The sequence below is a fragment of the Oncorhynchus keta genome, chromosome 37 (assembly GCF_023373465.1).
Source record: "Oncorhynchus keta strain PuntledgeMale-10-30-2019 chromosome 37, Oket_V2, whole genome shotgun sequence".
NCBI lineage: Eukaryota > Metazoa > Chordata > Actinopteri > Salmoniformes > Salmonidae > Oncorhynchus > Oncorhynchus keta.
The window spans coordinates 18,478,860-18,491,836 of NC_068457.1; the positions used below are offsets into that span (position 1 = coordinate 18,478,860).

The window sequence follows — 12,977 nt, forward strand, 5'->3', positions numbered from 1 at the left end:
CACTGGGGCCCCACAAGGGTGCGTTCTCAGCCCTCTCCTGTACTCCATGTTCACCCATGACTGAGTGGCCATCTACGCCTCCAACTCAATCATCAGGTTTGCAGGCACACTTAACCAGCATGGCTACCACAGCATTCTGTAGCAATACACCATCCCATCTGGTTTGCGCTTAGTGGAACTATGTTTTTCAAACTGACAATGACCAAATACACCTCCAGGCTGTGTAAGGGCTATTTGAACAAGAAGGAGAGTGATGAGTGCTGCATCAGATGACCTGGCCTTCACAATCACCCAACCTCAACCCAATTGAGATGGTTTGGGATGAGTTGGACTTCAGAGTGAAGGAAAAGCAGCCAAAAACTGCTCATCATATGTGGGAACTCTTTCAATACTGTTGGAAAAGTATTCCAGGTGAAGCTGTTTGAGAGAATGCCAAGAGTGTGCAAAGCTGTCATCCAGGCAAAGAAACGCTGGCTAATTTGAAGAATCTAAAATACAACATGTACTTTGCTATGTTTAACACCTTCTTGGTTACTAGATATTTGCTTATGTGTTATTTCATAGTTTTGACGTCTTCACTATTCTACAATGTAGAAAATAGGCTAAATAAAGAAAAACCCTTGAATGAGTAGGTGTGTCCAAACTTTTGACTGGTACTTCATATTCTAAGAGCTCTTGTGTATTTATTCAAATAGCTTGTAGGTCTCTTGTGTATATATTCAAATAGCTTGTAGGTCTCGTGTGGTTTATTTCCATTATCAGGCTGAGCACCAGTGTTAGGCTCCAAAATGTTGCCGTTTGTGTTTCCACCTCTGAGGCTCAGCCCAAAAAGCTGTATCTCTGTGGTACAGTAATTATCACTGCCAGTTGAAATGTGGGAGTGAGGCAAGATGGGAAGATGTAACTGAAATAAATGGACTAAGTCACATCCCAGCATTGTTACTGAGATGAAAGTTGGGACCACGCATCAAATCACACAAGGCTAACTGACCTCAGTCCAACACACAGGTCTCCTTTGTTTCCTATGTTTCCATTTATCTCAGTCCCGGATGAAGGGTGTCAAAAACATGTGTTTCTTAAATGGGTTTTATTATACATCTTTATGATTGAGTATTCAAAAATGCACCACCCCTCCCACACACACACAATTTGCATGAACAAAATGTCAGTCTGTTATCTTCGGGTGGACTGAGTTGACTAAGTCAAGAGAATTGCACAACATTTACAGGTCTGTACTGTTAATTCTGTAAGGTGTGTGTATGTGTGCGTGTGTGTGTTTGTGATTGAAACCAAAGGGTTCACGTCCCCTCCACTACTACTATTCTGTTGTTTATTTTACGCAGAATGAATTAATACATTAACATATTTAGAGATATTAAAATGATCCATCAGTGCCTCCTTGAGCACACTAGGCACATAACTGCTCGGTTTCTATCAGTATGAAATAAATGTTTAATGAACAATCAGCTGCTCTCTGATTCTCCGATTATATACACTGATCTAATCACAGACTAGATGTGCAGGAGACAGGAAGAGGGTAAAGGGTAAGGAGCCAATAGGGACAGGCTGTTAGTGTATGTTAGTGTGTCTGAGTGTGTGTGTGTTCAGCCGTCAGCTTTCTTCATGCCCTTCCCCATCAGGCATGCGAACACAGTCAGAACCATCTTGGGTTTCACCTCGACCAGGTCATCAGGCAGAGCGTAGACACGGGCTCCAATCTTCCTGGATACCGTGATAGCGTACCTACAGGAAGACAAAAGGGAAGGGAAAGAGGTCATTCAGAAGTTAGAGGTTGGGGGTCGAGGTCATTTAGAGTTCAGAGGTTACGGGTCAGGGGTTATTTACTTGGCGTTGTTGAGCTTGTCTGCATCGCTGAGCTCCCCTCTCTTCACCAGCTCCTCTTTGATAGATTTGGGGGCGATGGTGTCTAACAAGTCTATCACTGGGAGACTAGTACTGATCAGCTTATCCTGCAGGACACACACACACACATTAAAGCTGTTCACATGAACACAACGTGCACTGCACACTCACACACGTACACACCCACCTTGAAGCTGCTGATCTGTGAGTCCTTGCCTCCCTCTTTGAGCTGAGTGTTGACCCAGTTGATTATGATCTGGTCTCCAATCTTCTCCCCATCTCCTAGATCAGACAACACCTGGAGAGTGTACCTGAGGGGGGTGGGGGATGATAGAGGGATAGTAAGAGGTGAGAGAGATGTCGAAGTGAAAAAGGAAAGGTGTGTGTTTGTACTATACATACCTCCTCATCAGCTGCCAGACCAGAGCCAGTGTGTGCATGGGACTTCCCTCATTCAGATTCACTCCTCCAATTCCCACCAATGAGAATCGAGCTTTATTCCGACCCAGTTCCACCGCATAGGTACAGTTCTCCAACTACACACACAGACACACCAACACAATGCCTGGAAATCCTCTGTATTTTCATCAACAATATATTGATAAAAGAGAGTCTCTGTGTGTGTGTGTGTGTGTGTGTGTGTGTGTGTGTGTGTGTGTGTGTGTGTGTGTGTGTGTGTGTGTGCGCGCGCGCATGTGCATGTGTGTGTGTGTGTGCAAATACGCCGGATATTGTTGTTGTGGGGAGGCCAGGGTAGGTGCTCGTTTTGGAAGTGGGCTGCTCATTGGACTATGTGGAGCAGGCCTTTGCTGAGAAGCCTGACATAAACTAGGGCAAAGCAATTGGCTAGGTACTCTCTGTTTCAGCTGTCATGGGCAGCTGTTTGGAGAAGCAGGTGCTTTCTGTAGTGCAACTCATACATCGACCTTTGAAATGTTTTGGATCCTTTTTTTGTCAATTTGATTGGTGGATTCAAATAAAGTATTTAAAATGTGTGTGTGTGTGTGTGTACCTTCTTCATGTTACTGCCCAGTGCAGAGTATGGAGGTCTGTTGACTTTTTTCCACTCTACAGGGACGTTGACTTTCTCATACAACTGGAGAATCACCACCGCATCACACAGGTCACTGCAACACACACACACACACCAATCAACATATGCAAACATCAACACACACACACACCAATCAACATATGCAAACATCAACACACACACACACCAATCAACACATGCAAACATCAACACACACACACACCAATCAACATATGCAAACATCAACACACACACACACCAATCAACACATGCAAACATCAACACACACACACCAATCAACGCATGCAAACATCAACACACACACACCAATCAACACATGCAAACATCAACACACACACACCAATCAACACATGCAAACATCAACACACACACACACCAATCAACACATGCAAACATCAACACACACCAATCAACACATGCAAACATCAACACACACACATGCATACAATCAACACATCTCAACACACACACATGTGTGTGTGTGTGTGTGTGTGTGTGTGTGTGTGTGTGTGTGTGTGTGTGTGTGTGTGTGTGTGTGTGTGTGTGTGTGTGTGTGTGTGTGTGTGTGTGTGTGTGGTTACTGTACCAGTAGAGGTGGTTGACATAGGGAGCAACTCCCAGAGAGTTCATCCAGTTCCTGAATGTTTTCTCCTCTCTGGATTCTCCTGTTAGGACAACATTACACATTTTACAGTGTGCTGTGAGAGAGGGAAAGAGTGTTTGTGTGCGTGTGTTTTGTGTGTGTGTGTAGCTCACCGTTTAAAAGTGATGTGTCTATGTTGTTGCTGTTAATCCTCTTCAGGGCCGTGTGTGTGTGTGTGTGTGTGTGTGTGTGTGTGTGTGTGTGTGTGTGTGTGTGTGTGTGTGTGTGTGTGTGTGTGTGTGTGTGTGTGTGTGTGTGTGTGTGTGTGTGTGTGTGTGTGTGTGTGTGTGTGTGTGTGCAGCTCACCCTCTATGAGTGCTGTGTCTATGTTGTTGCTGTTAGTCCTCTTCAGGGCCGGGTGTGTGTTGAAGAGGTTGGCTACGAAGGCCAGGTTCAGCTTGCTGTTGCCAGACACCACATCCATAGGAGACACAAACTGTCTGCAGTCCAGACGGGCTGCCTGGCGAAGCATCATCTCTGCCCTGCGTTCGTCGTCATGCTCCTATACACACACACACACAAACGTAAGTGGCAACACACACACACACATGAAAACATGAACACGCACATATGAATACACACCCACTTACATTGATGCCGGTCATATCAATGTGGATGGCCATCTCGTCTATGTCCTCTCCTTTAGGTGAGATCTGGTCCAACAGGGTGAAATACGCTCTGGAATCCTACAGTATAATAACAGCATTAATACATAAACAACATATTTTCAGTGTGTGTGTGCACGCGTGACTGTACGTGAGTGAATGTGTGTGTGTGTATTACCTTGATGTCTTGGCTGAAGTTGCTGATTGGTTGGGCCCCAGCGTTGCCTAGGTGATGGTTTACCCAGCGTAGCAACAGTTCTTCAGGAGACAATGACATCAGGTGCTCTAACTCCTCCCCCTCAAACAGCAGGTTAATAAGAGCTGCAAATAAACACAATAAGCCAATCAGCTTGCAGTGTGGTACAGATATACACACACACACAAACAGCCAATAGGGTTGCAGGATGTCACAGGTGGGGTCATATAATTGGACATGGGCATAAAGTTCATATGACATTGAAACTAAATTAGGCACTCTCTTTGTTTGTGGCTGTATATGCGTGCATGTGTGTATGTGTTTGACAATGTGTGTGTGTGTGTACCTTCATTGCTGCTGATCTCTATGTCAGCAAACAGTCCTATCTTGATAATCTGCCAAAGCAGCCCCAGCACCAGGTGGGGTTTCCCAGCCATCAGGTCAGGGGCGTCGATGTTGACCACGGTACAGCCGATAGACAACGCAGAGTTTATCGCCAGCATCAGGTTCTCCTAGAGAAGGGAGAGAGAGAGTGAGTTACAGTTTTGATAAGGGACAATCCAACTTTTCCTGTGTGTGTGTGTGTGTGTGTGTGTGTGTGTGTGTGTGTGTGTGTGTGTGTGTGTGTGTGTGTGTGTGTGTGTGTGTGTGTGTGTGTGTGTGTTAACTCACGGTCATGGTAAAGGTGGTGTGTTTCTTGGTGTTGATGACTCTCTCATCGATGGTGTCAGACTGGGAGAGGTTGATCATTTTACTGCAATGACAAAACAGAGTATATGATAGCAGTGTGTGTGTGTGTGTGTGTGTGTGTGTGTGTGTGGGTGTGTGTGCGTGTGCGTGTGCGTTACCAGAGCAGGATCCCATCTTTTACTGATTTGAAGAGACTGTCTCCGTCAGGGTTCATGGGTAGAAGGTGTTTACAGTCTTCATCTTTGGCCAGAGACTTATTGATCCAGTTCACAAACGCCACCTTCTCCTCATCTAACACACACACACACAAACACTTACATGAACAGGACATACACATAATTCTCTCTGCCATTTGGGAAGTACCCTGGGTCTCTTCTATCATGTGAATGAATTAGTCTTAAAGCTCTCAGATGTCTATAGATGTGTCATTAAAACTCTCCTCTCTCTCCCTCTATCTCTCCCCTCTCTCTCTCACCCCTCTCTCTCTCTCCTCTCTCTCTCTCTCTCTCTCTCTCTCTCTCTCTCTCTCTCTCTCTCTCTCTCTCTCTCTCTCTCTCTCTCTCTCTCTCTCTCTCTCTCTCTCTCTCTCTCTCTCTCTCTCTCTCTCTCTACCTACCTGAGTAGGAGTGCTGTGTTCCCTCGCTGGAGATTCCTGACAATCCTCCAAAGGATTGTATCCCTTCTCTCCTGGCGATGGTTTTCTTGAACGTCTCACTGAGCTCCTTACTCTTCAGCTCCTGGTAGATCTACAAGACAGAATAGGCCGTGTCTCTGAGTGTGTCTGTGTGAGTGTGTCTGTGGGAGTGTGTGAATGTGTATGTGTGAATGTGTGAGTGTGTCTGTGTGAGTGTGTCTGTGTGAATGTGTCTGTGTTAGAGTGTCTGTGTTAGAGTGTCTGTGTGAATGTGTCTGTGTGAGTGTGTCTGTGTGAATGTGTCTGTGTGAGAGTGTCTGTGTGAGTGTGTCTGTGTGAGTGTGTCTGTGTGAGTGTGTCTGTGTGAATGTGTCTGTGTGAGTGTGTCTGTGTGAGAGTGTCTGTGTGAGTGTGTCTGTGTGAGTGTGTCTGTGTGAGTGTGTCTGTGTGAATGTGTCTGTGTGAGTGTGTCTGTGTGAGAGTGTCTGTGTGAGTGTGTCTGTGTGAGTGTGTCTGTGTGAGTGTGTCTGTGTGAGTGTCTGTGTGAATGTGTCTGTGTGAATGTGTCTATGTGAGTGTGTCTGTGTGAGTGTGTTTGTGTGAATGTGTCTTTGTGAGAGTGTCTGTGTGAGTGTGTCTGTGTGAGTGTGTCTGTGTGAACGTGTCTGTGTGAGTGTGTCTGTGTGAGTGTGTCTGTGTGAGTGTGTCTGTGTGAGTGTGTCTGTGTGAGTGTGTTTGTGTGAGTGTGTTTGTGTGAATGTGTCTGTGTGAGTGTGTCTGTGTGAGTGTGTCTGTGTGAATGTGTCTGTGTGAGTGTGTCTGTGTCTGTGTGAGTGTGTCTGTGTGAGTGTGTCTGTGTGAATGTGTCTGTGTGAGTGTGTCTGTGTGAGTGTGTCTGTATATGGATGCGTGCCTACATGTGTCACCGTCTTTACTTCGGTGTATTTTAAATCTTACCGAGACGAACTCTTCAAAGCTGATCTTCCCGTCCTTGTTGGTGTCTCCTGCTACGAAGATCTCCACTATGTCTCTGACTCTGTAGCCTGGCATGGAGAAACTAGCCTCTCTGAACAGCTCCTGCAGCTCAAAGTCACTGACAAAACCACTGTTGTCAGTGTCTGTATGGGAGGAAACACAGGCAGGCAGTCAGACAGACAGACAGACAGACAGACAGACAGACAGACAGACAGTCAGACAGACAGACAGACAGACAGACAGACAGACAGACAGACAGACAGACAGACCAGATGAAGTGCCATGCTCAAGGCCAAAATGGAGGCCTGTTACTAGTTCCCTCCTCTTGTCATCTCCGGGTTCAGGATATAAACCAGCAACCGTTTAGCTACTTGTCTCCCTCTCTAACCTCTAGGTTATATATCTCCTCTCTAACCTCTAGGTTACCTATCTCCCACTCTAACCTCTAGGTTACCTCTCTAACGTCTAGGTTATATATCTCCCTCTCTAACCTCTAGGTTACATATTTCCCTCTCTTAACCTCTAGGTTACCTATCTCCCACTCTAACCTCTAGGTTACCTCTAACGTCTAGGTTATATATCTCCCACTCTAACCTCTAGGTTACTCTCTAACCTCTAGGTTACCTATCTCCCACTCTAACCTCTAGGTTACCTCTCTAACCTCTAGGTTACCTATCTCCCCACTCTAACCTCTAGGTTACCTCTAACCTCTAGGTTATATATCTCCCTCTCTAACCTCTAGGTTATATATTTCCCTCTCTAACCTCTAGGTTACATATTTCCCTCTCTAACCTCTAGGTTACATATTTCCCTCTCTAACCTCTAGGTTATATATTTCCCACTCTAACCTCTAGGTTATATATCTCCCTCTCTAACCTCTAGGTTACCTATTTCCCTCTCTAACCTCTAGGTTACATATTTCCCTCTCTAACCTCTAGGTTACCTATCTCCCACTCTAACCTCTAGGTTACCTCTCTAACCCCTAGGTTACCTATCTCCCTCTCTAACCTCTAGGTTACCTATCTCCCTCTCTAAACTCTAGGTTACCTATCTCCCACTCTAACCTCTAGGTTACCTCTCTAACCTCTAGGTTACCAATCTCCCTCTCTAACCTCTAGGTTACCTATCTCCCTCTCTAACCTCTAGGTTACCTATCTCCCTCTCTAACCCCTAGGTTACCTCTCTAACCTCTAGGTTACCTATCTCCCTCTCTAACCTCTAGGTTACCTATCTCCTACTCTAACCTCTAGGTTACCGCTCTAACCTCTAGGTTACCTATCTCCCACTCTAACCTCTAGTTTACCTCTCTAACCTCTAGGTTACCGCTCTAACCTCTAGGTTACCTATCTCCCACTCTAACCTCTAGTTTACCTCTCTAACCTCTAGGTTACCACTCTAACCTCTAGGTTACGTCTCTAACCTCTAGGTTATATATTTCCCTCTCTAACCTCTAGGTTACCTATCTCCCTCTCTAACCTCTAGGTTACCTCTCTAACCTCTAGGTTACCTCTCTAATCTCTAGGTTATATATTTCCCTCTCTAACCTCTAGGTTATATATCTCCCTCTATAACCTCTAGGTTACCTCTCTAGCCTCTAGGTTACCTATTTCCCTCTCTAGCCTCTAGGTTATATATTTCCCTCTAACCTCTAGGTTATATATCTCCCTCTATAACCTCTAGGTTACCTCTCTAACCTCTAGGTTACCTATTTCCCTCTCTAGCCTCTAGGTTACATATTTGCCTCTCTAACCTCTAGGTTACCTATTTCCCTCTCTAACCTCTAGGTTACCTATCTCCCACTCTAACCTCTAGGTTACCTATCTCCCACTCTAACCTCTAGGTTACCTCTCTAACCTCTAGGTTACCTATCTCCCTCTCTAACCTTTAGGTTACCTATCTCCTTCTCTAACCTCTAGGTTACCTATCTCCCTCTCTAACCTCTAGGTTACCTATCTCCTACTCTAACCTCTAGGTTACCTCTCTAACCTCTAGGTTACCTATCTCCCTCTCTAACCTCTAGGTTACCTATCTCCTACTCTAACCTCTAGGTTACCACTCTAACCTCTAGGTTACCTATCTCCCTCTCTAACCTCTAGGTTATATATCTCCCTCTCTAACCTCTAGGTTACCACTCTAACCTCTAGGTTACCTATCTCCCTCTCTAACCTCTAGGTTACCTATCTCCCTCTCTAACCTCTAGGTTACCTATCTCCTACTCTAACTTCTAGGTTACCTCTCTAACCTCTAGGTTACCTATCTCCCTCTCTAACCTCTAGGTTACCTATCTCCCACTCTAACCTCTAGTTTACCTCTCTAACCTCTAGGTTACCACTCTAACCTCTAGGTTACCTATCTCCCTCTCTAACCTCTAGGTTATATATCTCCCTCTCTAACCTCTAGGTTACCTCTCTAACCTCTAGGTTACCTCTCTAACCTCTAGGTTACCTCTCTAACCTCTAGGTTACCTCTCTAACCTCTAGGTTATATATCTCCCTCTCTAACCTCTAGGTTACCTCTAATCTCTAGGTTACCTCTCTAGCCTCTAGGTTACATATTTCCCTCTCTAACCTCTAGGTTACATATTTCCCTCTCTAACCTCTAGGTTACCTCTCTAACCTCTAGGTTACCTCTCTAATCTCTAGGTTATATATTTCCCTCTCTAACCTCTAGGTTATATATCTCCCTCTATAACCTCTAGGTTACCTCTCTAGCCTCTAGGTTACCTATTTCCCTCTCTAGCCTCTAGGTTATATATTTCCCTCTAACCTCTAGGTTATATATCTCCCTCTATAACCTCTAGGTTACCTCTCTAACCTCTAGGTTACCTATTTCCCTCTCTAGCCTCTAGGTTACATATTTCCCTCTCTAACCTTTAGGTTACCTATCTCCCTCTCTAACCTCTAGGTTACCTATCTCCCTCTCTAACCTCTAGGTTACCTATCTCCCACTCTAACCTCTAGGTTATCTCTCTAACCTCTAGGTTACCTATTTCCCTCTCTTAACCTCTAGGTTACCTATCTCCTACTCTAACCTCTAGGTTACCTCTCTAACCTCTAGGTTACCTATCTCCTACTCTAACCTCTAGGTTACCTCTCTAACCTCTAGGTTACCTATCTCCCACTCTAACCTCTAGTTTACCCTCTAACCTCTAGGTTACCACTCTAACCTCTAGGTTACTACCTATCTCCCTCTCTAACCTCTAGGTTATATATCTCCCTCTCTAACCTCTAGGTTACCTCTCTAACCTCTAGGTTACCTATCTCCCACTCTAACCTCTAGGTTACCTCTCTAACCTCTAGGTTACCTATCTCCCACTCTAACCTCTAGGTTACCTCTCTAACCTCTAGGTTATATATCTCCCTCTCTAACCTCTAGGTTATATATTTCCCTCTCTAACCTCTAGGTTACATATTTCCCTCTCTAACCTCTAGGTTACATATTTCCCTCTCTAACCTCTAGGTTATATATTTCCCACTCTAACCTCTAGGTTATATATCTCCCTCTCTAACCTCTAGGTTACCTATCTCCCACTCTAACCTCTAGGTTACCTCTCTAACCCCTAGGTTACCTATCTCCCTCTCTAACTTCTAGGTTACCTATCTCCTACTCTAACCTCTAGGTTACCTCTCTAACCTCTAGGTTACCTATCTCCCTCTCTAACCTCTAGGTTACCTATCTCCCACTCTAACCTCTAGTTTACCTCTCTAACCTCTAGGTTACCACTCTAACCTCTAGGTTACCTATCTCCCTCTCTAACCTCTAGGTTATATATCTCCCTCTCTAACCTCTAGGTTACCACTCTAACCTCTAGGTTACCTATCTCCCTCTCTAACCTCTAGGTTACCTATCTCCCTCTCTAACCTCTAGGTTACCTATCTCCTACTCTAACTTCTAGGTTACCTCTCTAACCTCTAGGTTACCTATCTCCCTCTCTAACCTCTAGGTTACCTATCTCCCACTCTAACCTCTAGTTTACCTCTCTAACCTCTAGGTTACCACTCTAACCTCTAGGTTACCTATCTCCCTCTCTAACCTCTAGGTTACCTCTCTAACCTCTAGGTTACCTCTCTAACCTCTAGGTTATATATCTCCCTCTCTAACCTCTAGGTTACCTCTCTAATCTCTAGGTTATATATTTCCCTCTATAACCTCTAGGTTACCTCTCTAACCTCTAGGTTACATATTTCCCTCTATAACCTCTAGGTTACCTCTCTAACCTCTAGGTTACCTATTTCCCTCTCTAACCTCTAGGTTACCTATTTCCCTCTCTAGCCTCTAGGTTACATATTTCCCTCTCTAACCTCTAGGTTATATATTTCCCACTCTAACCTCTAGGTTATATATTTCCCTCTCTAACCTCTAGGTTACCTATTTCCCTCTCTAACCTCTAGGTTACATATTTCCCTCTCTAACCTCTAGGTTACCTATCTCCCCACTCTAACCTCTAGGTTACCTATCTCCCACTCTAACCTCTAGGTTACCAATCTCCCACTCTAACCTCCAGGTTACTCTCTAACCTCTAGGTTACCTATCTCCCTCTCTAACCTTTAGGTTACCTATCTCCCTCTCTAACCTCTAGGTTACCTATCTCCCTCTCTAACCCCAGGTTACCTCCTATCTCCCACTCTAACCTCTAGGTTACCTCTCTAACCTCTAGGTTACCTATTTAACCCTCTCTTAACCTCTAGGTTACCTATCTCTATCTCCTACTCTAACCTCTAGGTTACCTCTCTAACCTCTAGGTTACCTATCTCCTACTCTAACCTCTAGGTTACCTCTCTAACCTCTAGGTTACCTATCTCCCACTCTAACCTCTAGTTTACCTCTCTAACCTCTAGGTTACCACTCTAACCTCTAGGTTACTACCTATCTCCCTCTCTAACCTCTAGGTTATATATCTCCCTCTCTAACCTCTAGGTTACCTCTCTAACCTCTAGGTTACCTATCTCCCACTCTAACCTCTAGGTTACCTCTCTAACCTCTAGGTTACCTATCTCCCACTCTAACCTCTAGGTTACCTCTCTAACCTCTAGGTTATATATCTCCCTCTCTAACCTCTAGGTTATATATTTCCCTCTCTAACCTCTAGGTTACATATTTCCCTCTCTAACCTCTAGGTTACATATTTCCCTCTCTAACCTCTAGGTTATATATTTCCCCACTCTAACCTCTAGGTTATATATCTCCCTCTCTAACCTCTAGGTTACCTATTTCCCTCTCTAACCTCTAGGTTACATATTTCCCTCTCTAACCTCTAGGTTACCTATCTCCCACTCTAACCTCTAGGTTACCTCTCTAACCCCTAGGTTACCTATCTCCCTCTCTAACCTCTAGGTTACCTATCTCAAACTCTAATCTCTAGGTTACCTCTCTAACCTCTAGGTTACCTATCTCCCTCTCTAACCTCTAGGTTACCTATCTCCCTCTCTAAACTCTAGGTTACCTATCTCCCACTCTAACCTCTGAGTTGCCTCTCTAACCTCTAGGTTACCTATCTCCCTCTCTAACCTCTAGGTTACCTATCTCCCTCTCTAACCTCTAGGTTACCTATCTCCCTCTCTAACCCCCTAGGTTACCTCTCTCTAACCTCTAGGTTACCTATCTCCCTCTCTAACCTCTAGGTTACCTATCTCCTACTCTAACCTCTGAGTTACCGCTCTAACCTCTAGGTTGCCTATTTCCCCTCTCTAGCCTCCTAGGTTATATATTTCCCTCTAACCTCTAGGTTATTATCTCCCTCTATAACCTGTAAGGTTACCTCTCTAATCTCTAGGTTATATATTTCCCTCTCTAACCTCTAGGTTATATATCTCCCTCTATAACCTCTAGGTTACCTCTCTAACCTCTAGGTTGCCTATTTCCTCTCTAGCCTCTAGGTTATATATTCCCCTCTAACCTCTAGGTTATATATCTCCCTCTATAACCTCTAGGTTACCTCTCTAACCTCTAGGTTACCTATTTCCCTCTCTAGCCTCTAGGTTACATATTTCCCTCTCTAACCTCTAGGTTTATTTCCCTCTCTAACCTCTAGGTTACCTATCTTCCACTCTAACCTCTAGGTTGCCTATCTCCCCACTCTAACCTCTAGTTTACCTCTCTAACCTCTAGGTTACCTATCTCCCTCTCTCTAACCTTTAGGTTACCTATCTCCTTCTCTAACCTCTAGGTTACCTATCTCCCTCTCTAACCTCTAGGTTACCTATCTCCTACTCTAACCTCTAGGTTACCTCTCTAACCTCTAGGTTACCTATCTCCCTCTCTAACCTCTAGGTTACCTATCTCCCACTCTAACCTCCTAGTTTACCTCTCTAACCTCT

At 44.6% G+C, this 12,977-nt stretch overlaps 1 protein-coding gene and 1 long non-coding RNA gene across 4 annotated transcripts in view; both read right to left on the reverse strand.

The window, feature by feature from the left end:
• Positions 1 to 1,070: 1,070 nt before the first annotated feature.
• LOC127916714 (plastin-1-like) overlaps positions 1,071 to 12,977 on the reverse strand; it is a 17,736-nt gene continuing 5,829 nt past the window's right edge. For both annotated transcript variants that reach the window (XM_052499408.1, XM_052499409.1), the window contains exons 4-17: positions 6,643 to 6,803; positions 5,668 to 5,797; positions 5,210 to 5,342; positions 5,034 to 5,115; positions 4,708 to 4,873; positions 4,344 to 4,486; positions 4,151 to 4,246; positions 3,867 to 4,062; positions 3,504 to 3,582; positions 2,876 to 2,990; positions 2,266 to 2,399; positions 2,051 to 2,174; positions 1,846 to 1,970; positions 1,071 to 1,743 (exon numbers count right to left, since the gene is read on the reverse strand). In XM_052499408.1, the coding sequence (XP_052355368.1) occupies positions 1,605 to 1,743; positions 1,846 to 1,970; positions 2,051 to 2,174; positions 2,266 to 2,399; positions 2,876 to 2,990; positions 3,504 to 3,582; positions 3,867 to 4,062; positions 4,151 to 4,246; positions 4,344 to 4,486; positions 4,708 to 4,873; positions 5,034 to 5,115; positions 5,210 to 5,342; positions 5,668 to 5,797; positions 6,643 to 6,803 (1,823 nt within the window). In that variant the 3' untranslated portion in view covers positions 1,071 to 1,604. The remainder of the gene's footprint in view (positions 1,744 to 1,845; positions 1,971 to 2,050; positions 2,175 to 2,265; positions 2,400 to 2,875; positions 2,991 to 3,503; positions 3,583 to 3,866; positions 4,063 to 4,150; positions 4,247 to 4,343; positions 4,487 to 4,707; positions 4,874 to 5,033; positions 5,116 to 5,209; positions 5,343 to 5,667; positions 5,798 to 6,642; positions 6,804 to 12,977) is intronic.
• LOC127916715 (uncharacterized) overlaps positions 7,769 to 12,977 on the reverse strand; it is a 7,063-nt gene continuing 1,854 nt past the window's right edge. The window contains exons 1-4 of one of the 2 annotated variants that reach the window (XR_008095656.1): positions 10,858 to 10,975; positions 9,807 to 10,809; positions 8,703 to 8,978; positions 7,777 to 8,040 (exon numbers count right to left, since the gene is read on the reverse strand). This is a non-coding gene — a long non-coding RNA (uncharacterized LOC127916715). Of the gene's footprint in view, positions 8,041 to 8,702; positions 8,979 to 9,806; positions 11,018 to 12,977 lie in introns of those variants that run through there. The other variant, XR_008095655.1, reaches the window with a different exon arrangement.